General features: G+C 51.9%; 1 protein-coding gene across 1 annotated transcript; it reads left to right on the top strand.

The window, feature by feature from the left end:
- Window positions 1-235: 235 nt before the first annotated feature.
- Window positions 236-24,358, top strand: xpo4 (exportin 4). The gene is made up of 23 exons (XM_027027938.2): window positions 236-343; window positions 3,454-3,559; window positions 4,515-4,656; window positions 4,860-4,998; window positions 7,106-7,222; window positions 7,540-7,693; window positions 10,860-10,972; window positions 13,714-13,871; window positions 15,119-15,293; window positions 15,396-15,572; window positions 15,675-15,817; window positions 16,073-16,218; window positions 16,447-16,624; window positions 18,832-18,991; window positions 19,118-19,287; window positions 19,700-19,874; window positions 19,962-20,255; window positions 20,660-20,840; window positions 20,929-21,047; window positions 21,198-21,328; window positions 21,859-21,976; window positions 22,141-22,233; window positions 22,362-24,358. Exons 1-23 carry the CDS (start codon window positions 281-283, stop codon window positions 22,557-22,559), a joined length of 3,450 nt encoding a protein of 1,149 aa, XP_026883739.2. The 5' UTR covers window positions 236-280; the 3' UTR covers window positions 22,560-24,358.
- The last annotated feature ends 11 nt before the right edge of the window (window positions 24,359-24,369 follow it).

The raw sequence follows: 24,369 nt of genomic DNA, 5'->3' as shown, positions 1-24,369 counted from the left end.
ATATTTAATAGTTGTGGCGTTTAACGCCTAAGGCTCAGGGACTCATTATAATATTTAATATTTAATAGTTGTGGCGTTTAACGCCTAAGGCCCAGGGACTCATTATAATATTTAATATTTAATAGTTGTGGCGTTTAACGCCTAAGGCCCAGGGACTCATTATAATATTTAATATTTAATAGTTGTGGCGTTTAACGCCTAAGGCCCAGGGACTCATTATTCTAAAGGAGCTCTCAGTCCCAGAATGCAGTGCGCGGCGCGTCATTGAAGAGAGACCGTGATGGCGGCGCTCGGTGCACCAGAAGTGATTTCACAGCTGGAAAGCGCTGCCAAAGTTTTAATGGTGAGAAACACGGCACGTTTTCCGCCGTCTGTGTGCGTTAACGTTGTTCGAGCTCGCTTTGATGTTGAACACAGGGCGTGTACCGTCGTCCGCGCTCCTTTTGCACGCTCGTCGGTAACGTGGCGCAGTGCTGGTTCCGCTCCGTCCAGCAGATCAAAGCCCAGCTCGCGGTCTCACCAGAGCCTCACCGGAGACTCACCGGAGCCTCACCGGGAGAGCGCGTTCCCCCGCCGTGCTCAAATCCGCTCGCACGGCCGCTTCGCCGTCGCTGTAAACCGTCCGTCGCGGTTCGCGAGCATCCTTGCGCTTAACGGCTAGCGCGGCTGATTCCGTCTCGTGCTCCGTCCGCGATCGCGCGTGTTTTCAATGCGAACTGCAGTCACGATGAAACCGGTCGACGTCGAGCGCCACGCACCAAACTTTTAAGATCGCACGAGCCCGACCGAGGCTTCAGGTAAATACGCTCAAACGGGTTTCACGTGCGGAAGCTAAGGCTAAAGCCGCGCGGCTAAAAAAAAAAAAAGTTGCGAGCGGAACACGGGTGCTTTGACCAGCGCGAGCGGCTCGGCCCCGTTATTTTGTCTCCTTGCGTTGTGATGATCGACTCGGACCGAACGAACCTGCGGAGGCGGAGCTGCAGTCCAGCCGGTCTGCCCGGGGTCGTGTGTAACGGCGTAGGCCCCGGGTCTTCAAAACTGGAGCGTCTTCAAGATGAAGCGTTTTAAGAGCTGATTATTTGCCCCGGCAATGCGGCGGCTGGGAAGTTACTCCACAAGCGGGTTGTGTTGCGGCCCCGCGGAGGGCCAGGTCATGGTGGTGGTCTCCATTGCGGTTTGACCGAATACACTACCCTCGTAGTCCATGAAATAACTCCATAAAACTGCACATGGGTGCCACTTGGTCATGGACTGAAAGGGAGTAAATGCCACCACGCCACCTCGCATGCCTTTGAGAGCGCGATCTGTAGAGGTCAGGTGAGGTCTCGGTGTCCGGCCAAACGCCTGGCACGGTTGCGGAGATGGAGCTGGTCGGGTCGAGACGGTTAGGTCGTCTGATTCCTTTTGGGCCATCTGCTAGGGTTTCTGGAGCTTGTCTGCGACTGGTGCGGCGCACACGAGGGTGTATGTGTGAATGAATTCAACTGCGAATACAGCTGAGGCTGTCGGCTAAGGATCCTGTAAAAGTTTGTGTGTTCGTGCCACGTTAAATTCGTTTAACAGGATCTAAAAAATAGGAAAGGACTGCAGGACCTGTCTCATTCCCCTGTAACGTACTCTACATGCTTATCTTGCTTTTTTAAAACTTTTACCTCGTACTGTGAGTGTGTTTGTACAGTAAAAGTCAAACGTTTGCACTCGTCTACTGTTTATTTGGACTGTTTTCTGCATTTCAAAGAAACGAAGGTATCAAACCAGTGAAATAACACACGTGTGATTATGCTGTGATGTTCACAATTTGTTTCTTAGATTTTAGATTCTTCAGAGTAACCGTCCTGTGTTTTGATGGGCGCATGCTCTTAGCCCGTTCTTGGTGGTCTCTTAACCGGCTTTCTGAGGCACCGCCTGTGATGCGTCTCCACGTCTGTCCATGAATGTCATGAAAACGTTCTCACATGTGCAGTAATGAGTAGGGACAGGAAGCAAGTTGTTAGCTGAAGACTCATATAAAAGTGTATGTGTGTGAGAGAGTATGTGTTAAACACCTTTCCTAATTATATCTGGCTTTGAAACAAACTTAAGCATCATCAATTAGATGTCTTTCTTTCTGTTGAAAACACCTCCAAGAATGGCACTTTTGACTGATACTATATATTGGATTCAAATGGACTTTTTTCCTCAGTTTTGCAGGAAATTAGATTATTCACATCATCTAATTCTAGCGTTGGCTCATGCTTTGTTGCTGGCTAAATGTGGAATAATTTAAGTCTTTTTGCAGGGTCTTATGTTTATTGATCATGGAATTGGACAAAGAACAGAAGCGGTTTCGTACAGATAATGTTTGACTTAAGATCATCGCATATTGAATATCAATTTGATTTTGTATTTTGGTTTTGATGCAGCTGAAGTCCCTGTTCAGCGTAATAATAAAATTCGGTTTAAATTTTCATGGGTTGTTTATTTATTTTTTGCTTTACTATCTTAATCTTTTATTGTACTTTACATATTTATTTAGATGCATGGCTGTAAGGTGTTAGTTTGTCCAAGGCTGGACCTTCAAGGCCAGATTTTGGCGGTGAAGGGGTCAAGTGGTGATTATTTGTGGTGCTTTGATTTCACGTCCATCAGTTGTTTCGCTTGCGTCGCATGTTTGGGAACAGTGTCTAGTTGCCGTGTGTTGCCGCTGACTTACTGTGCCTTTGGTTAGCGAGGTCGTCTGACCTTCTCTCCCTGATGGAGGTTTGCCAAGAGGAACTGCGTGCCAAGAACGCAGCAGTGGGTTGCAGGAATGACGCTCGACTGAAAGGGCGTCCAGCCTCGCGCCGCTGAAATATTGCTGACATGATGCAAAAATGAAGTTGACCTGGTAGTTCAGCCAGCAAAGCTGTGCGTGACTTCCAGGGTCCGTGCAGTCCGTGTAGATCACACGGAAGGCCGGGAATGCCGGGATGGTGCTCGGAGAATGACCCTGGGACGCCTCAGCCCATGCGGGTTTGACTCTGGCGCTCGGTGACCTTCGCCGTGCGGACACAGGTGGCACTGTAGCCAGGCTCTCGGCTCCGCCCCTCACCCAGAGGCGTGCGGTGTTTGCTGGGTGTGCCGAGGTCCCGTTTAGCTGGAGCTCGTGGGGCACGTTCCTGCAGTCGGGCCCGGGCTCGGATCAGCCGCGCTTCCGTCAGGCAGAGCGTGTCGGAGCTGAGGGGAGAGAGAGCCTCCCTTCACCCTGCCGTGGGCCTGGATGCCCACGCTTGCGACCTGAGAAATGGGATGCGTTTCTTTCCGACGGCATGACGGGCTCCGTGAGGGCGTGCAGGCTGCGGATGTTCTTCCAAAACGGGAAAAAAAAAAAAAAAGAATGGTTGTCCACCTTTTTTCAAAACTTGGCTTTTATATTTGCGCAGTTGTTCCAAGAGTGTTTGCGTGTGCATTCGCATGTTTCTTTGTGTGTTGTAGGCACCGCCCTCCATGGTCAGCACAGACCAAAGGCAGCATGCGGAGCGAATCTTCCTGTCCTTCCGCAAGTCCAAGTCGCCCTTTGCCGTCTGCAGGCACATCCTCGGTAAGTGGCCGCCGGCGTCTTCCGCGCAGCCCAGAAGGCTCCGGCTCCGGCCGGACGTCCCGGGTAAAACTGCGATAGTTCAGCGTTCCCAGCTGGTGTCATAAAGCACGCAAGACATCTAAGCTGAGGTTGGCTCGGCCCGCGTCGGGTCAGTCTGCGTGCTTCGTCCGGGACTGCTGTCGCGCTCTGTTCTTTACTCCTAGTTCGGAGTTGTTGAACATCTCAGACTTCATTTAAATCTGAATGATTTATGTGCTTGTTATCTGGCTGCAGGAAGACATCAGACAGGCTGCGTTTGTCCTGTTTACACACGTTTGGAGTTACGAGTATGACTTGTGATGAATCAAAAAGCAACTCTGTATCCATGTGTTTGATTATGGCAGATTTAACCTAGCAAGATCGAACAATGTGCGACAATTTCTGTTTCAGTATACATTATGAAAATCAGGACAGGGTTACCTATCGGACCATACAGCTGCAGTGTGTAAATTTATTTTAAAAAAATCCGTACATATTTGGCCGTTGTTTTTCAAGCAAGTCATCCGCAGTTTTTTGTTTTCTTCTTAGATTTGATTGGATTTAAATTAGGTTTTTCTTGAGCTTAACCACAACAGCGTAACTATAGACGGTGAGTAGCTGCAGCGATTGAACAGGTCAGGGGTGTGGTTGTGGTGGCAGTGGATGAGGTCAGTTGAGCCCAGTGATTAGCTGTCCGGCCCAGGGCACCTGGTGCCCGCTGAGAACGTCGGTGTGCCCAGGAGTGCCCATAAGTAGGGAGTCTCCGTCAGTTGGCGGAACCTGATGCTATTCTGTCCTTCCTGCCGTTTCGTCATACGTCGTCTTTTGAGTTTTGAACGGAGAACTTCTGAACGCGTAGCTTGAATGTAAAATCTCAAGTTGTGCTGCAGCATGCGAGGCGCGTGTGACTGACGGCGAGCTCCCTCCCCCTTCCCAGAGACCAGTAAGGTGGACTACGTGCTGTTCCAGGCTGCCACGGCGATAATGGAGGCAGTGGTGAGGGAGTGGGTTCTCCTGGAGAAGAGCACCATCGAGTCCCTACGCACCTTCCTTCTCACCTATGTCTTACAGAGACCCAAGTATGTACCTCCGGAGCGCCCGGGAACGCCCGGGAACGCCGGCTCTGCGTCCAGCACGCGCGCCCTGCTGCCTTTTTTTTTTTTTTTTTTTTAAATCGTCGCTCTTTCCTTAAATCGCCTCTGTCAGTAAAATGTGAAAAGTGCATTTTTAATGTACCTGAGGGCTGAGTTTCGGTTGACGTCGGGGCTGAACTCTTCTTCAGCCTACAGAAGTACGTCCGAGAGCAGATCCTCCTGGCTGTCGCCGTCATAGTGAAACGCGGCTCGCTGGACAAATCCATCAACTGTAAGGGCGTCTTCCATGAGGTCGGCCAGCTCATCAGCAGCGGAAACCCCACCGTGGTGAGAGAGAGAGACGCGCTCCGTCCTTTACTGCCTACGAGGCGCACTTCCTGCTGTGTCCTCTAGAGGGAGTCGAGTGTCTGGGGGATCGTGTTGAGAGGGCAGGGTCTCTGATGTCCATTGTCACACCCTGTAAAAAGCATGTTACTCGTAACGAAAGGACCTTGCGACAAACGTCACTTGTAGTTTGTTTGTTGTTTAACTTATGGTTCATTCGTATCAAATGTGTTCTGTAATTAAATGGCTTTATAGGATTCGTGTGGATTTATTTTATTAGACAAACACGCAGTAGTTTGTGACGTTGTCATTTGTCACATGGTAAAAGTAGATACCTGAAATAGTTTGGTAGTAGTTATCCAGTGAGAATCGGTTAATGTCTGTCGGAAAACTGAGTGTGTGCGTGTGCATCCGCAAAGTCTTCAGTGCTTCACTTTTTCCACATTTTATGTTACAGCCTTATTCCAAAATGGATTAAATTCATTTTTTCCCTCTAAATTCTACCCACAATACCCCATAATGACAAAGTAGAAAAAGTTTTTTGGAATTGTTCCAAATGTATTAAAAATAAATAAATAAATAAATAATCACATCTACATAAGTATTCACAGCCTTTGCTCAGTACTTTGTTGAAGCACCTTTGGCAGCAATTACAGCCTCAGGTCTTTTTGAGTGTGATGCTACAGGCTTGGCACACCTGTTTTTGGGCAGGTTCTCCTGTTCTTCTTTGCAGAACCTCTCAAGCTCCATCAGGTAGGATGGGGAGCGTCGGGGCTCCGGCTGGGCCACTCAAGAACATTCACAGAGTTGTCCCGAAGCCTGTCCTTTGTTATCTTAGCTGTGTGCTTAGGGTGGTTGTCCTGTTGGAAGATGAACCTGAGGTCCAGAGTGCTCTGGAGCAGGTTCTCTTCAAGGATGTCTCTACATTGCTGCATTCATCTTTCCCTCGACCCTGACTACTCTCCCAGTTCCTGCTGCCGAAAAACAACCGCACAGCATGATGCTGCCACCACCATGCTTCACTGTAGGGATGGTATTGACCAGGTGATGAGCGGGGCCTGGTTTCCTCCAGACATGACGCTTGGCATTCAGGCCAAAGAGTTCAATCTTTGTTTCATCAGACCAGAGAATTTTGTTTCTCATGGTCTGAGAGTCCTTCAGGTGCCTTTTGGCAAACTCCAAGCAGGCTTCCGTCTGGCCACTCTACCATACGGGCCTGATTGGTGGAGTGCTCCAGAAATGGTTGTCCTTCTGGAAGGTTCTCCTCTCTCCACAGAGCAATGCTTGAAGCTCTGTCAGAGTGACCCTTGGGTTCTTGGTCACCTCCCTGACTAAGGCCCTTCTACCCCGATCACTCAGACTGGCTCTAGGAAGAGTCCTGGCGGCTCCCGACTTTTTCCGTTTACGGATGACGGAGGCCAGTGTGCTCATTGGGACCTTCAATACTGCAGAAATCTTTTTGATACAATCCTGTCTCTGAGGTCTACAGACAATTCCTTGGACTTCATGGCTTGGTTTGTGCTCTGACATGTACTGTCAACTAGGGGACCTTATACAGACAGGTGCCTGGATTACTGGACTTACCACAGGTGGACTCCAATCAAGTTGTGGAAACAACTGAAGGATGATCAGGGGAAACAGGATGCACCTGAGCTCAATTTTGAATGTCAAGGCAAAGGCTGTGAATACTTCTGTACATGTGATTTTATTTTTGTTTGTAATACATTTGCAAAAATTCCAAACAAACTATTTTCACTTTGTCATTATGGGGTATTGTGTGTAGAATTTTGAGGGAAAAAAAAGAATTTAATCCATTTTGGAATAAGGCTGTAACATAAAATGTGGAAAAAGTGAAGCACTGTGAAGACTTTGCGGATGCGCTGTACGCATACATACACAGACATTCCATTTTTTTTAAAGTTGTTTTTTTAAAAATGTTCAGTTTGTTTGTGTAATGCATAGTTCGAAGGCCGGGGTGCGAGTGCTATTTCAGTGTGTTGTCACTACTTCTGCATTTACATTTATGGCATTTACTTGGACTGATGCGAGATTCTCTCCATGGGTGCACTGTGTGTGTGTGTGTGTGTGTGTGTGTGTGTGGCACCTGTAGCAAACACTGGCCTGCTCCATTCTGACTGCCCTGCTGAGTGAGTTCTCCAGCTCCAGTAAGACCAGCAACATCGGTCTCAGTATGGAGTTCCACGGCAGCTGTAAGCGTGTCTTTCAGGTCAGTCCTGTCCCGGGCAGATTTGTAAAGCGTACTGTGCGCCCATACATACCCCAGATAAAAACACAACCTCTGTAGTTGCAAAAGCTAGAAACATTAAGAATTTCAGTTACAAAGATCCTATATGTTATTAGCCAAGTTGTCATTTTACTTGGGTTTCTTCAAAAATCATTTACTTTTAAAACAATAAAAAGAAATTGTTCACAAATGTCATTCCTTAGTTCATGTAAACAAAGTTAGCATTTTGACATTGTGTGTGTGTGTGTTCGTGTGCGTGCGTGCGCGTGTGCGTGTGTGTGTGGGTGTGTGTGTGTTAGGAGGACGACCTGCGTCAGATCTTTGTTCTCACCATGGAGGTTTTGCAGGAGTTCAGCCTCAGGGAGAACTTGAGTGCCCAGATGTCGTCTGTGTTTCAGCGGTACCTGGCGCTGGCCAATCAAGTACTCAGCTGGAACTTTCTCCCACCCAATCATATCCTTCCAGTTGCCAGGTTTTCCGTTGCCATGGCACAGACGCACGGAGCCCTGGTCTGGTTTGTTCATTCACGCCGTCAGTCACGTGACTCCGTGGCGCGCTGTGTCCTGTGTGTGTCCCAGGAGTGAGTGAGTGGGCGTGGGTGCTAATCCCCCGTGGGGCTTGCTGTGGGCTCCCTGTCTGTTCGCAGGGCTCCAGGCTGGCGTCGGTGCCAAGCGGCGGGGCAGATCACTTTCAGAGGGCGGCCCCGCCTCGGCCGTCAGACGCGTGTGCTGTGGAATGTGTAGCGGGGACGTCTGTCGCCGGATCACAGTCGGGGCTGGCAGGGTGGTATGAAAAGGAAAGACTCCTTTGGGACAAAGAGCATATTTATTAAAGCGGGGGGGGGGGGGGGGGTGTTAGTGTGTGTGTGTGTGTGTGTGTGTGTGTGTGTGTGTGGACTTGAAGGTTAAAATTGCGCTCTCAACAGCCGTTTGTGCCTCATGCTCCTCTCAAAGTGCCGCCGTGCGTGCCTGCGCTTCTGTGTGTGTGTGTGTGTGTGGTGGTTAGCCTACTTGAAGACGGCTTCACAGGCAGCTCCAAAGACACCAACCGCACCTGCACGTGTGTGTGTTCGCGCGTGCAAACTCCGCTTTGGCATGCATGTCATCTGTCCGTCTCCTCCGCACCCCCCCCCCCCCAAACATCCCCTCGGTGTGTGGAGGTGTCATGTTTGCAAAACACACACTGCCCCACTCCGTGTCTCCCCACGTCTCCTAGAGCCCGAACAGGCCCATTGTCCGGCCCCTCGTGCCGGTCAGGTGCTCGGAATGCTTCCGGGGGATGACAGACAACCGGAGCAGCGGTTTTCCAGGGCGTGTGTCCTTGGCAGGAACAGGAGCAACCGGGCCTATATCCAACAGGAGTGGGCATTCCTGGAGCGCTGGGGCGTTTTAAAGGGCGGGATGTGGGACTTCGGCCGCCCAAGAACCCCGCACGTACAGCTCGGCAGTCTGGCTTTGAGCCCCACTCAACACCCATCGTTACCGCTACGCTAAAGAAATGCTCCCACGCTGCACTTATTTATCCAGCCGAGAAACGGCGCACTTCCTCGTCAGGACAGTCCCGCCCCCTGCAGCTGGATGAGAGACCTTACACACGCTGGGAAACGTCCCACCCACGGCAGTTCTGTCTCAGGATTTGGTGGGAGACTGAAGCGTCTTTTGTTGAGGGTTTGACAGGGCCCCACTTCAGTTCAGGCTATTTCAGTCCTGTCACGCCCTTTGTTTTACAGGCTGTTTTGACCTCTTTCTCAGCCGTTAAACACTGCCATATCCTCATATTCCCCTCATTCAGCTCATTATTCCATAAATCAAAACCCATAAATCAGATTCCTGACGCTGACTCTTGTCCTGGAGTCACGGGTCCCAGTTATCTGTTCGCCTCCAGGCCTGAGCTGCACATCCGTGTTCTCGTGAGACACACTGTCCCCTACACCCGGGGGTTCCCCCTGTAGCGCACCCGGGGCTTCCTGAGAACGGCGCCCAACTCAGCGACACTGCGCATGCGGCTAAAAATAAAAGCAACTCGTGAGTCTCCGAAGCTCCTGACATGCTGAGAGACGCCGGCGTCTATCCCGGTCCTGACGGTCCGGCTCCTGCCTTGCCTCTTCTTATGAGAACAGAATGATGACCGGCACGTTGGTAGTTGTGTGGAGACGCGAGTCCCACCTGTCAGGTGGTAGGTGACCCCCCCCCATGAATTTCATCCTTTTTCCTCCTCTTTAGTGCTCAACACTTGTGGCTGTTGGATTGAAAATGGACAGAATCATCTGGAAGGCCTTAAGGCATTTTCTTTTTGGTTGGTTTGTTTGTTTGTTTGTTTGTTTTGCCCTTGGACTGCCGTCCAGTGCCCTGTACCTGCTGACTTCCTCTATAGCATTCCGACTGGTGCGGGCGTCTCTAGCGGTGAAGTCCTCAGACCATGTGGTTGTCGTCTTGAACCACCAACGCGCTGGCCCTCAGGCTGCCTGACGCACACACGCTAGGGTCGTTGTGCGCTGTTCCAGTGTTTCCCACTGAAGGTTGCTGTGTGCTTTTATTTTTATGGATTGAGTGTTGTGATCAATCAAAACGCACGGCGCCATCGTCTGATTTGCTAGCTGGGTCATTTGCATATTGTAGAAGCTTCGCATAATTTCCTGCGACATCAGCATTGCAACGGCTGGTATCGTGGTGATGGAAAAACAATATATCGTGTGGCCCTAAGCCGCCCAAGGCTGTGGTGGTGGGCGTGGCCTCGGGCCATGCGCTCCCCTCATCAGCGCAGGTCACGCAGAGTTCTGCTGCCCCGACGCTAATTTTAAACGGCCTTAAAACCAGGTCTGTTCATGGGTGAGGGAGGCGGTGGGGTGTGTGTGTGTGTGTGTGTGTGTGTGTGTGTGTGTGCGCACGCTCACCTCTCACTCAGATGCTCTCTCTTTACTCCCCCTTACACACATGCACGCGCAATGCCTTTGAACTGACACCTGTCTGAGTGTGTGTGTCAGTGGCTGCATTGTGGTATTAGACAGTATGCTTTATCAAATACGCATGGGATTGTGTTCTTTGTAATGGGATTGTGGATGGTGTGTGTGTGTGTGTGTGTGTGTGTGTGTGTGTGTGTGTGTGTGTGTGTGTACATATGTCTGTCTGTGTAGGGAGTGAGGAATGCTTGACTTTTGCCGGTAACTGGCCTTGATCAGACATTCCTGTGGGATTCTCCTCCCTTATGGTCTCTCTCTCTCTCTCTCTCTCTCTCTCTCTCTCTCTCTCTCTCTCTCTCTCTCTCTCTCTCTCTCTCCTTTTCTTTCTCCTTTTCTTTCTCCTCTGTCTCTTTTTCTCTCCCTCTTCCTCTTCCCAGTCGATCGTAAAGTGGATGACCTTGAGGGTACAGTAGAAGTGGGAGGGGCGCTTGGTTTTGTGTGCGTGTGTGTGTGTGTGCTCGCTCTCTGACACACACACAGGGTGGGACAGACTCAGGAAAGTAGGAGTGAGTTACAGCCCGTTCACGGGGACAGGGCAGGACTCGCGATAGTCTGGACCGAGCGAGCTGTGAGTTATAGTAGACGTCAGGTTCTATAGACGTCAGTTGCCCGAGGAGCCTGTACGTGCGATGCTGCTTCTGACCTTAACGGCCGCGTCACTGGGCAGACACTACATCGCCATGTTCGAGGCCACTCAGAACGTGATGCTGAAGCCGACAGAGTCGTGGAGACAGGCTCTTCTGGACCACAGAGTGATGGACCTCTTCTTCACGGTGGGTACAGCCTCCCCATGCGCGTTCTCTTCTGTTCGTGCGTTCTTTCATCCTAGGCTTCTTGTCGTGAAGAGAAATATTTTTATAGCCTATAGACCTGCTTGGAGTCTGCTTGCTTGTGTTTGTCTAATTTGAGTTATTTCAGTTGAAAAAAGTTGCTTCCTTCCCACTCAGCTCTGAAAAGACGCTATCTCACCTGCTGCGGTTAATCGATCGACCTGTTGGAGAGTTTTTGCGCCAATACAATCCAGAGTTTTCCTTCAGAATTTGACAACAGCTATCAAGCAGGGTAGCTGTGCTGTGTTGAGATTCTCCAGTATACTCTAAACCAACCAATCGTGCTGAAGGAGGCGGACTGTGCTGAGGAAGCCCAACCAATCGCGCTGAAGGAGGTGGACTGTGCTGAGGAAACCCAACCAATCGCGCTGAAGGAGGCGGACTGCGCTGAAGAGGTTACCTCTGGTTGGTGGAAACCTCAGCTGATCCCACTGCCCAATTGTGCTCCCCCCTCCCTCTGGGCCTATGGGTGGGGCTGTAGGATTAAGCCCCACCTCCTCCTGCTTGTTCTTGAGGAATTGTGTCCATGAGCTGCCAGGGTGTCACTTGCCAATCACCGTGTGTCACCCCGGAGGCGGGGCTTAAAGGGTTAACCCTGCGCTTGGCTTTTAAGCAGGGTGGGCTTGGTCCCGTACTAACCACTCACCTCGGGCCCGTCTCGTCTGGCAGGGTCAGAGACTGGGGGGTGGGGGTCCCGTCCTGAGGGTGGAGATGCGGTGAGAGTAATGGGTTTAGAGAGGACTACTGGTGACGGTTTGCACGGAGTTTGGTGGTATTTACAGAGGGAGGGGTGGTTGTTTTTTGTTGGGCTGAAATGTACTCAGCTGTCTCTCCATATCTTGGTGTTTTGTTTGTGTGTGGTGGAGGGGGACCTCTCAGCTGCTTGCCCTCGCTCCTCAGCTGTGATTGGGGGCACACACTGCAGGGGTCGGAGGTCGCCGTGGACGAGTGCGGCAGGATTAGAGCCTGACCTAGGATCAGTAGACCGTTGGCAGCCCCTGTCGGTCGGTGCTCTAGGCAGGCCTGCTCGTCTGTTTGAGACATCTGTCTCTACTGATGGAGCCGCGAGTCCCTCGGGGGTGGACGGAGACAACAGCGTAGCGGAATAAAGCAGAGCCTGAAATAAATCTCCCCTCTTCACACCTAATAAATCCTTGGCTCTGCTATGATTTTCCTGCCCAAACCCAACTCTGGCGAGGAGAGGTTTTTTTTTGTTTTTGTTTTTTTTGTTTGCGGTTTTGGTTTATTTTTACACATGCACGCGCACACACTGTGTGTGTGTGTGTGTGTGTGTGTGTCTGCCCCTGTACCCCTCATGTACACTTATGGAACCATGGTTATTAACACATGACAGGATATGCCTTAATTGCGTTTTTATGTTGTTTTATTATTTAATTGATTGGCTATGCGCCCGAAATGCAAGCTGAGGTTGCAGGAGTCGGATCTGTGAGGACTTTGACGCGTGTACCACTGGGTTGCGGTCTAGAGGCGCGCAGGATTGTTCAGGGTGTGACCGTGCTGACGGTCTGCCCTCTGTGTCCGTAACGGGATCTGAGCGAGCATTGATGGAGAGATGACCTGGTCAAGAACAAAAGGCAGGAGACCTGAGGTTGTCTTTCCCGCTAAAAATAATTCTCTCTCTCTCTCTCTCTCTCTCTCTCCTGTTGGAATAGTTTGCGTGGTGGGGATGTTCTTCAGTGCAGCTGTTTTAACTGTGTGCTGCTCACGTAACTTTGGCCTTGTGCGCGCTCTCTCTCTCTCTCTCTCTCTCTCTCTCTCTCTCTTTCCTCTCCCTCTGTTCTTCCCCAGTGCTCTGCAGCCTCATGCCAGCGGTAGCGGGCTTCGCTCCAGCCGGAGCCTGACTTCACACCCTCAGTAAAACGTCTTTGTGGATCTGTTCTTTTTCTCTTTTTTTTGTCTTTTCCTTGAAGCATCTTGCCAGGACATTTGGCTCACAGACAGGCACCACGAGGTGACGGCGAGACCCGGAGAGCACGGGGGGGGGGAGAGCCGGAGTCTGCTCGTCCAGAGTGGCGACTTCGCTCGGACCACACGCTGTCCTCCTCCTCCTCACCGCCGCTCGCGCGGCGTTGCCGCGGACACCGGCTGCGGACGGTGTGCCCGCGGCTGAGACTTGGTGTCTGTGAGCGTTTGGTTTAGACTGCGTCGCCGATCCGAGCTCCGGGTCAGGCGGGCAGGTTTTCCGGCTGGGAGTCTCGGACACCTCCGTGTCGGGAGCAGAAGGAGGCTCTCAACTTGCATCAGATACGGACCCAAACGCAGTGCGGTCTGAGCGAGTAAGGAGACGGAGGGAGTGTGTTTGTGTGTGAGAGAGAGAGAGGGAACTGCTTTGTGAAATTCAAAATGCGTGTGTGTGTGTGTTCTCCCCAGTAGTGTGTTTGGTCAGCTGCCAGTGAGTAAGTGGGTTGAGGGGACAACCAAGGGAGCAAGTCCACCCCCTCTCGCTCTCTCTCTCTCTCTCTCTCTCTCTCTCTCTCTCGCTCTCTCTCATCATGCCTTCTTAAATAGGTTTCAGCTTGCCAGCGAGTCAGAAGAATTGGAGCCGTGTCGGGACGCGCTTGCGCACGAGTCCACGCGTCCAGCCTTGTACGCCGTAGCCCTTCTCGGGGGCTCGGACTGCCCCGAGAGCCGAGTCCTGACCGGCGGCCGTCTCTGTCCCGCAGGTACACAGGAAGATCCGGGAGGACTCGGACATGGCGCAGGACTCTCTGCAGTGCCTGGCACAGCTGGCCTCTATGCATGGGCCTGTCTTCCCCGACGAGAGCGCGCAGGTCTCCTACCTGGCCCACCTCCTGGAGGGCCTGCTCAACATGATTAACGGGTGAGTGAGTGCATGTCCGGACGCCCGACACGCCCCCGCAGGGCCTGGTGCTCCTGATTTTGCCGTTGGAAGGGCTCCGTGTGCCGTTACGTTGTCTGTCGCACTAACCTCACATGGGTGGCTCTGATTTGCCCCCGAGGCTAGAGCAGCCAAGAAAATATCAGCGCGATTCCTTGTGTGTTTGGTTGGAGGGATGTTCGCGTTCCCGATTGCCGAGGCTCCCGTGGGTCCGTATTAGTGGAGGAAGGCTGGCTTTGTTATTTTAAATAACACATGCGCCACACTCTTCTGAAACTAGATACAGAATCGGACTGAGTCAGGGTCTCTCTCCCTCCCCCCGCCTCCACTCCATAATCACCTATTCTTGGAACTTTTTTTTTTCCAGTTGCATCATCGGAAAGCCATGTGGCAGGTCCGGCAGTGTGCGCTGATTGAACCATTCTGCTTGCGATTTACCCCCATCTGATATGGATTAGAGTCCCGCCGGAGTGCATGAGGCGGCCAGATCCCCGCTGTTCCCTCCCGCGCACTCCAGCATTCCTGCAGTCCAGGTGGTTCTCCGACACGGCGCTGTCCGGACTTCGGAGCGGTCTGCAATAACCCAGCGGCTCTCTGCGCTGTGGTCCTGCCTCTTCTTTTAAGGGGTTGCAGGTTCACAGGTTTTAGCCTCCAGGGTGGAGCAGGTTTTGGAACGCGACGCTCCAAACTTTGTTTGGAACGTCCCCTCTCCGCTCGGTTCCACCTCCCGTTAACTCTTTAGGAAAAGCAGCGTGGTTGTTTACTTCGTTCCGGGTTTTTTTGAATAATTTTGCACACGGTCGGTAGTGCCGAGTAGATTTTTCCATGATCAGATGAAGGAATGATTTAAGAGATCATCAAATCTAAGCAAAGGTGATGGATATGTGGTCTTTTCGCTGGACTCGCTTTAAAACGTTGGCACCATACACACCTTCAGTTTTTCTGCTGATTGCATGTCTGTAGTGTTTGTCTGCTGAATTAATGTTTATACGTCCTTGTATAATGTATGGCTTATATGTCTTGCTTAACATTTGTCTTGTACATAACGTGTTTATAATGTTTGTCCGTTTTTTTTTATGTCTTGTTTATAATGTTTATATGTCTAACGTTTGTCATGTTTATAACATTGCTTAATATGTCTTATTTATAATGTTGTTTATTTGTCTATAATGTTTGTGTTGTTTATAACGTTGTTTACAGCGTTGTTTCGCTGTGGTCTTCTCGAGCAGGATTGAGATCGAGGACTCCGAGGCTGTGGGCATCGCCACCCTAATCAGCAACCTCATCGCCACGTTCCCGCGGAGCGTCCTGACCGCCCTCCCTACCGAACTCTTCTCCTCCTTCATCAACTGCCTCACGCTGCTCACCTGCTCCTTCGGACGCAGCGCCGCCCTGGAGGAGGTGGTGAGTATGGCCTGCCTCCGACCTCGCTTGCCACGTAGAGGCACACACCCGAAGACGCCCTGCGGTGATGGGAGCTTGTCTCGCGTGTCTCTGTCCACGCAGCTGGACAAGGACGATATGGTGTATATGGAGGCGTACGACAAGCTGCTGGAGTCGTGGCTGAAGTTGGCGCAGGAGGATGAGCACTTTCCCCGAGGCTGCTTTGTCGAGCCGGCCGTGCAGGTCTTCAACTCCTACATACAGTGTCATCTCGCCGCCCCTGAGGGTACCAGGAATCTGGTTAGAGCAGTCTCACGTGCGCACGCGCGCACACACCCACACACGCTCGCGCGTTTCACTGACGAGTCCCATGCTGTGACCGCCGCGCGTCTCCCTCCGCAGACGGCGAATGGCATGGCGTCTCACGAGGAGGAGGAGATCAGCGAGCTGCAGGAGGACGACAGGGAGCTGTTCTCAGATCAGCTGGCCAGCGTCGGCATGCTGGGCCGCATTGCTGCGGAACACTGCATACCCCTGCTAACAGGGTAAAGGAGTGCCTTGGCCCCGCCCCCCGGCCCGCCCACAATCCGCAGTGGTGCCTCGGAGTACAAATCCTCCTCCAGATTTTGTTCCAACCACATGGCTTCACTGATTCTCTTGAGCCAGTGGGTGGAATGAATTAATGAAACCTGTTGGGTGTTACGAAATCATGGACTTTTGAAGCAGAACTTTTGCATGTGTGAGAACCAGTCTCTCTCTCTGTCTCTGTGTGTGTGTGTGTGTGCGTGCGTGCGTGTTAGTTTACTTGAAGACAGAGTCACTCGGCTTCACGGGCAGCTCCAAAGACACCAGCAGCACCTCATGGCCTCAACAGATCCTGACTCAGTGGACCGCAAAGTCCTGGATGACCTCTACGAAGACATCCACTGGCTCATATTGGTCTCAGGTTTGTCTCTACGAAGACATCCACTGGCTCATGTTGGTCTTGGGTTTGTCCCAAAAGCTCAAAGGAGTAATATTTCCAATGCGTAAACTGATTCCTAAATGGTCCAATCAAAAGGCCGAACCGGAACAGCCATTTTACAGAGAAGGTCTCGTGAAACACCTGCACTGTCCAGCACACCAAGGTGGTGAAGGAGGTCTGAGTTACGTTGCACTCCGGCTGTCTGGACAGGTTATCTCTTGGCTGATGACCTCCAGGGCGAAACTCCCCTGATCCCCTCCGAGGTGATGCAGTTCTCCGTAAAGCACTCGGCGGAAGTGGATATCAACACCACGCTTCAGATACTGGGCTCGCCGGGCGAGAGGGCCACCTCCATCCCAGGTTGCAACAGGACGGACTCCGTCATCAGGTGAGCTCAGCGCCCGTGTGGCGCTTAGACGAAAAGAAATGGAGCAGTTGGAACAGGTCCAGACCTTCGACTGAATTGGTGGCGACCGATATACAGTGTTATTGTTCCATATTGAGATTGTGATATCGAGATTGTGATTTGCTTAATTGTACATCGTGTGTTTTTGATTTAACGAGTGGCTGGTCTTGTATTTACCCTTTGGGGATCACGTGATGACCGAGAACGCTTGCGCACAACGCGTGTGTTCACGGCACACTCATTTGCCTTATGCGATATCAGGATCGTGCAGGCCAGTATCGCAATATCAGTTGACGAATGATGTATCGTGCAGCCCTGGCCTTTCACCACAGGCACATGTATCGTTCAGAACGGATTTGGGGTCTGTGGCGCTTTATGGAGTGGTGGAACCGACGCCACTTCCTGCCTGGCATCTCCACGCGCGCCCGTCCCACGGCCTCGCTCTGAGCCCAGACGGCCGGCACGCTGCTTTGGCTCGCGTTTGTAGCGATTCGCAAAGGGGACGACGTGCGACGTAGGGCCGTGCGCCGTGTGCTGCGCCTACGTTTATGGGTCCCTCGAGTGCCTGCGATGACTTTGCCCCGGCGGGGGAGGGGGGGTGTTGGCCCTGGCCCTCTGCCAGGCAGGGGCTTCACACCAGCAGCAGGTTGACGTCTGCTCGGCCTCTGGTACCCCCACGCCTTATCCCCCCAGCGCCTCGGTGAGACGGGTGGAGAGGTGGTTCGTTGTCGGGGGTGGCTTTGAAAATGGTTAATAAAGCATGTCGGTTTTGTGAAGGCAGACGCATTTTAAAACGGTCTGCCTTCAGAGTGTGAACACTAATAGTGTGGGGGGGGGGTTTTGTTGTTTTTTTTTAAACTATTAACTTTTAATGTGGCGTGTGTGAAATTTCCCAGAGGGTGCACACTTGTCAGGCCGACCTCTGACCCCACTTTGAGAGGGGGTTTAAATGGGGGGAGATTTATTGTCGCCCTAGACCCGTAGTTTCAGATGGCCGGCATGCAGCCGAAGATGAGGAGGACTGACCGGGCCAGGCCTCGTGCCGAGCCGGTCAGGGGCAGCGCGATTGGGACCCGACCAGGTGCCGCAGAGCGCGACATTCCGATACGGGCCACAGTGGGAAGGCTGAGGGATTCCAGGTTGATGAGTTCATGACTCCGTAGGGAACAGTCGGAGAGGTGGGAGCGGGTGACAGACGGGGGCGGGCTCTGTTTGTTACAGACAGGATTTAGAAAGACGGTGAGCTCGGGGGTGTCGAATTTCTCAATGACGGCATCTGACCTTGCAGCTCCTGAAATGTCAGTGGGGTTTTGTTTTTGCAAACAATGCGAGTCATCTGGCCGTTGTGTGCCAGCCCCGTGGAGGGCGGCGTGTGTCCTCCGGGGCGGTAATCTCCTCTAATCCCCCGCCTCGCGCGTCCCCCCCACGTCCGCTCGCGCGCCCGAGAGCAGCGGGGTTTATTCACGTAGGATTTTGTTGAGTCTCTGCTGGCTGCGCCGTTCCGTGCTACTTCCTCTCGGCCTGCGCTCGTCTGTTTGAGGGGGCGTGATCTTTTTCCAGGGCTTACTTTCTTCTGCCTCCCCACACCCCCGTTTGGTTCGGTCCTTGGCTGCAATTGGCCACATTTAGCAGCGCCTGTTTTAGCCGTTGACCAGCACCGTGACCGGACAAGGCCACACGGTACCGTCACGCGCACCAAGGGCCTGTGAACCCCAGGTTTTCGCCCCGGGGGGAACCAGGCTGAGGTCTCACCGCCCTGGAGCGGTTAGACGGACCTCCAGAAGCCCTACACACACACACAAACACTGTTTGTTCTGATCCAGGCCACTGTTTCTAACCCACCTCTGAGGGGAACTCATCCTCCTAACTCTGAAAACTTCAGGTGAAGGTTTGGTCCTAATTTTGTCAGGGGACTGGGCCGGTATAGCAGTACACGGACGCCAACCATGAAACATGGTGTTGAACGTGGAAATGGCGTTATTAGCTGGATAGTAGTAATGCCATTTGAGAGAGCTAACGCGGTCCAACAGTAGTGGTTGGGACTATTTTATATTAATGGTATGAATAGTTCCAACCATTATTGTGTTGTCGGTAACAGATCTAAGTCGTCTGGTTGTACGAGCTATTCCCGGGGTGGCTGTGCGCCGTGACGTCATCCTCCCTCCGTCTGGACTCTCTCTCCCGTCCAGGTTGTTGTCAGCAGTGCTGAGGGCGTCTGAGGTGGAGTCTCGGGCCACGCGGGCCAGTCTGACTGAGCTGCTGAGTCCTCAGATGGGGAAAGACATCGTGTGGTTTCTACGGCGATGGGCCAGAACGTACCTGCTCGTGGACGAGAAACTGTATGAAACTGTGAGGACGCCGCCATGTCTCGGTCATTTTAAAACGCTGTTGCGTGCTCTCCGCAAAAACGTTGTGCTCGTTTACATCAATCCTAAACACCTGTCCATGCGTTTTCTTTCGCTTTCCCGCCTCCAGATCAGTATTCCCCTGAGCACAGCGTTTGGGGCAGACACTGAGGGCTCCCAGTGGATTGTGGGGTACCTACTGGAGAAGGTGATCAATAATTTGTCGGTGTGGAGCTCCGAGCCGGAGCTCGCCAACGACACGGTGGAGCTCCTGGTCACGTTGGTGGAAAAGAGAGAGAGGTGGGTGACCGTGGAAAAGCCGCACGCCAGTCGCCGGAGACTTGCTCCTTCCTCTGTGGTTTCAGAGGCGACGGCACCGTTATTCCTGTACATCAGCACCATCTGTTGGTGAAACGGTAGCATTGCGATTAAAAGCGTTTGTACAGATCAAGTGGCTCCATTGCGCCTGTTTGTAACTGAGCTGTACTGAACCTGACCCGTGTCACTCAGGGTCAGTGGGTGAGGAGCTCAGTTAATATCATTTGAATTATACGGTTAATATCATTTGAAAAAAAAGAAAAATAGGATTTTGAAAAATGGAAAAGATTTTCCCTCCGACTCGCCCAATCCTGATTCTTGTTGACGAAAAGTTGCCACCGGCCCCGCTGACTGGCTGCGCTCGCCTTTTGCTCCGCCTCCGTTTCGTCTCCAGGGCGAACATCGTGGTCCAGTGTGAGAACTGGTGGAACCTGGCCAAGCGGTTTGCCACGCGCAGTCCACCCCTGCACCTACTGTCCAGCCCTATCCAGCGCACGCTCATGAAGGCCCTGGTGCTCGGTGGCTTCGCGCACATGGACTCCGACACGAAGCAGCAGTACTGGGCCGAGGTCTGCACTGCTACTGCTGCTGTTGTTGTGGTGCTGTCGGCACCCTCTAGTGGAGAGCCCTAAGACACGCTCCCTCTGTGCTCCCAGGTGCTGCACCCGCTCCAGCAACGCTTCCTGAACCTCATCAACCAGGAGAACTTTGCGCAGATCTGCCAGGAGGAGGCGGTGAAGCAGGAGATCGTGGCCACCCTGGAGGCCTTGTGCGGCATTGCCGAGGCGACGCAGATCGACAACGTGGCCTCGCTCTTCAGCTTCCTCATGGACTTCCTGTCCAGCTGCATTGGTCTCATGGAGGTCTACCAGAACTCGCCGGAAACGGTCAACCTCATCATAGAGGTGTTTGTGGAGGTGGCCCATAAGCAGATCTGTTATCTGGGAGAGGTGCGTTACAGGACACGTTAGCGCGACAGACACGCCGTAACGTGAAAGTGTAACTACAGACCACTGGGTTAAGTAGTGACCTGTCCAGTGGTCTAATAATAATTAATCATGATAATATATTGTATTTATATATAGCGCTTTTCGAGGACCCAAAGACGCTTACAATAGTCAGCATGTAAATGAGTAATTTAGGGCCAGCGCTACTTGCATTGACGTGTTCTATACTAACTGTACACCTACAAGATGTTTTCTTATAGTCTCTGGTGAGGGGTGTGGGTGTGTGTCTGCATGCGCTTGCGTGCGCAAAAATGTGTTATGCCACTGCTGTCTCGGGACCTCTGCGTCTGGGGAGTGTGTGTCAAACGGGCACGTGTGTGTGTGTGTGTGTGTGTCCCCTCCTCCAGACCAAGTCCATGCGTCTGTACGAGGTGTGTTTGACGCTGCTTCAGGTCTACTCCAAGAACAACCAAGGCCGCAAGAGACAGGACGTAGCAGCCGAGGAGGACCAGTACCAGGACCTCCTGCTCATCATGGAGCTCCTCACCAACCTACTCTCCAAGGAGTTCATCGACTTCAGCGACACGGGTGAGCACTCGTGGGCGGGGTGGGGCGGCGGCACGGGGTCATGTTCTGTGAAGGCGGTGTGCGGCTCACGCCTGCGTTTGGCTCGCAGATGAGGTGTTCCGGGGCCAGGAACAGAGCACCAGCGCGGCTCGCACGGTGTCGGCGGCTGACGTCGTGCTGTTCGGGGTCAACATCGTGCTCCCCCTCATGTCTCAGGACCTTTTAAAGGTGAGGGTTTGCTCTATAATCTCTAACGTGAACCGCGGGAGAGGGATGGGTTGACTGCCGGGGTTTAAACGTTGGCGCTCCTGCAGCCATAGCGCTGACACTACTCACTCCTGTGGTGCCGTTTGGCTCTCCTGCTGCTCTCTTTCGCAGTTCCCTTCTCTGTGTAACCAGTACTATAAGCTGATCACCTTTATCTGTGAGATTTTCCCTGAGAAGATCCCTCAGCTTCCAGAAGAACTCTTCAAGAGCCTTATGTTCTCCCTGGAGTTGGGCATGACCTCGTATCCTTGGTTGGTGTGTGTTTGTGTGTTTTGACCTGCTGCTTCACCACTATACAACAAACACGTTCTCGATGTGTAGTTGGAGTGTGTAGGTCACTGGTTGCCTTTCACAACTTCTAACCCCCTCTAAACCTCCGGCGCTCTGATTCTGACCTCTGCGTGGCTGTCAGCCAGATGGTTTGGGCGCCGGACCAATCTCGTCCTAGCAGTGACGGCAATGTGTGAAAAGTCCAGCTATGCCACCGTGCCAGTTTAAACAGGGTTCTCGCCTGTACCCTGTCCGTAAGGTTGAGCTGAAAATACCACCCAGTAGAGATCAGAAACTGGCCAGTGACGAGCGTTGTGTGTGTGGGCTAGTGTTTGGAATTCTACGTTTCTGACATGAGCGTGTAAGCTTGGTGACCCTAATGAACAGGCCAGAGAGTGCGCCTGGTCATTACAAACTTACCCAGTAGCTGGCGTGGACTCCATCAGGGGGTCGTTGTGTTGTAGATTTTTTTTTTTTTTTCCCTTAACTTTACATTTTGCAGGATGAGCTCAGAGGTTAGTCAGCTGTGTCTAGAAGCCCTGTCCCCATTGGCTGAGCAGTGTGCCAAAACACAGGAGAAAGACACGCCTTTATTTATTGCTACGCGACATTTCCTCAAGGTGAGTTTCTCTGATTGAGCCCTGGAATGCCTCTATATTTGAATGCAGACCTCACAGAGACCTCGAGCACAACGAATTCACGAACGCTTTCTGTTTATCCATCTAATTAGCTTGCACGGGCCTGGTTTATGGGCCCTGATCTAACCTCTCTCTCTCATCTCCAGCTGGTGTTTGACATGCTGGTCCTTCAGAAGCACAACACACAGAGAACCGTGGCTGCAGGAGAAGCCCTCTATACACTCGTGTGCCTGCATCAGGTCAGGATTCCTTTATGTTCCACTAGAGGGCAGCAGAGAGGCGATTTGGCCCCTTTAGTTCACCAGGTAGCGGCCATGTCGCCCATTAAATGCCGTAGCCGTGTTAATCCGAGGTTCCTGCTCGATAGGCGGAGTACTCTGATCTGGTGGAGTCTCTGCTCTCCAGCCAGAGGGACGCGGTCATCTACCAGCGCCTCGCCGACGCCTTCAGCACGCTGACGGCCAACAGCACACCGCCAGCCATGGACCGCAAGCAGAAGAACGCATTCCTCAGGAGCCTGGAGGAGTTCATGGCCAACGTGGGCGGCCTGCTGTGCGTCAAATAGCCTCAGCCGCCCCCAGCTTTCGCTGGCCAGAACTCCATCTCTCTCCCCCAACCGGCCCTCGCCGTCACCCGAAAGAAACACTCGCTGCCGTGCCAAACTGTGGAGATACCCGACAGGACCGCACTGTTCTACACTGTAGGAGAGGGTGTTTGAGACAACGTTCACAACCCCCAACCAACCCCACCCCTTTCCTGGATCTCCCAGGAAACACACAGACACACACACACACACACACACACAAACACACACACACACCTACCTATGGAAGCAGAGGGGATTGTTGCGTAAAAGGATGAGGGGAAAGACTCGTTACGTTCATCTCAATTCAAGCTGATCGCCGTCCGCTTTGCTAGCGGAAGGTTCCCAGACGAACCCATGGGGGGGGGGGGTCTTCGAGCCTTCTGACAAACTCCCCTAGTCTGTGGAGATGAGCAAACCCAGACACACACACTTGTTGCCTCTCCTCGAGTGCCTTTGGATTTGGTTCGTCGTGTGTCATCATCGCTGTCTCTACGGCAGCGAGTAGAATCCAGGTTCGGCTTGCCTAGCTATCCTTACGTTTGCTGTAGGACTCTAGATAACCTCACTCATTTCCATCTGGGAGCAGTTGCTTCGTTTTTTTGTAATTCCATTCTCGGATGCATCCAGGCATCAGCAAGGAAAACTAGAAAACGCCAGAGGTCGGGCTGAAGTCGTAGTTTCGTGATTAAACACCCACGATCACGCACGCGCGGTCGTAACGGAGTGAACTCGCGCGAGTGTGCGATGACGAGGTTGAAGATCAACACGTTAGTCTTTTCACGTTCGTTCCATGCGGTGCTAGTGTGGCAAAAGGAAATGATAAAGACCTTAAAAACGTTTAAGACCAATCACGCACCACATTGGTTATTTGCTCGTTGTCCGTCCCCCCCCCCCCCGCTTGGTCTTCAGAGCCTACCGTCCTCGATAACTCGACTGTCACTGGTTGCTATGCTACCAGTTTCTTCTGCATGGTCATTGGTGAATAGACGTCAGGGCAGGCAGGGTCAGCAGTGACCATCGCAACAAAGTGAAGTTATTCGAAGTCCTGTGAGCAGGTCAGCTGGAGAATCCTGAAGACGTACAGACTGGCAGACGCCTTGTTGTGATCGATGAGTGTTGCCGTGACGTCAAACCTAAAGATGTGGGAAAGTGGTTTTGGGGAGAAACCAAATCATTTGTGTTCATTGAGGGTGTACATATATTTTCAAAAAGAAAAGAAGTCAAAAAATGTATGTTTAAAAATAAAAAAGGACTGAAGTTTTATAAAATTGTAGATTACAGACATTACAGACAGCTTTTTTTATGACTTTGTTCACCTGGGGAAAGGGGGCTGTTTGGTCTCTGGTCAATTTGTAGATTTGTTTTTATTATTTTAGTTGTAGGTTGTTGTTTTTTTTTCTCTTTTTTGCCAGTAATTTCTCGCTGCTCTGGTTGTAGTAAGGCCATCACTAAAACCTTTACATCCACGTAAACCGATGGCCATTTCCACCAACCCCCTGAAGATGCGTCTCCTTGCCTTTTAGTTTTATATTCTTCGCTTTTCTTGGTGCATCAAACTGACACAGAAACCCAAAACGATATTGTTGAGCAGCCAACATTGCAGTAGCAATAAAATACCAAAAATGACCGTGGAAAGTTGAAGTCTAAATTTTAATTTTATTGTTTTTAGATGGACTGTTTCCGTTGTTTAGAGCACTAATCCTGGTCTCCTTTTGAATGCCTGAAATGTAATGTAATATGTACATAAACTTATTATATAAACTCGCATGTGTTTTGCATTTTCTTGATT

This window comes from Electrophorus electricus, chromosome 25, assembly GCF_013358815.1.
Source record: "Electrophorus electricus isolate fEleEle1 chromosome 25, fEleEle1.pri, whole genome shotgun sequence".
Taxonomy (NCBI): Eukaryota; Metazoa; Chordata; class Actinopteri; order Gymnotiformes; family Gymnotidae; genus Electrophorus; species Electrophorus electricus.
The sequence above is the reverse complement of the archived record's forward strand: the minus strand, read 5'-3'. Positions and strand labels throughout refer to the sequence as shown.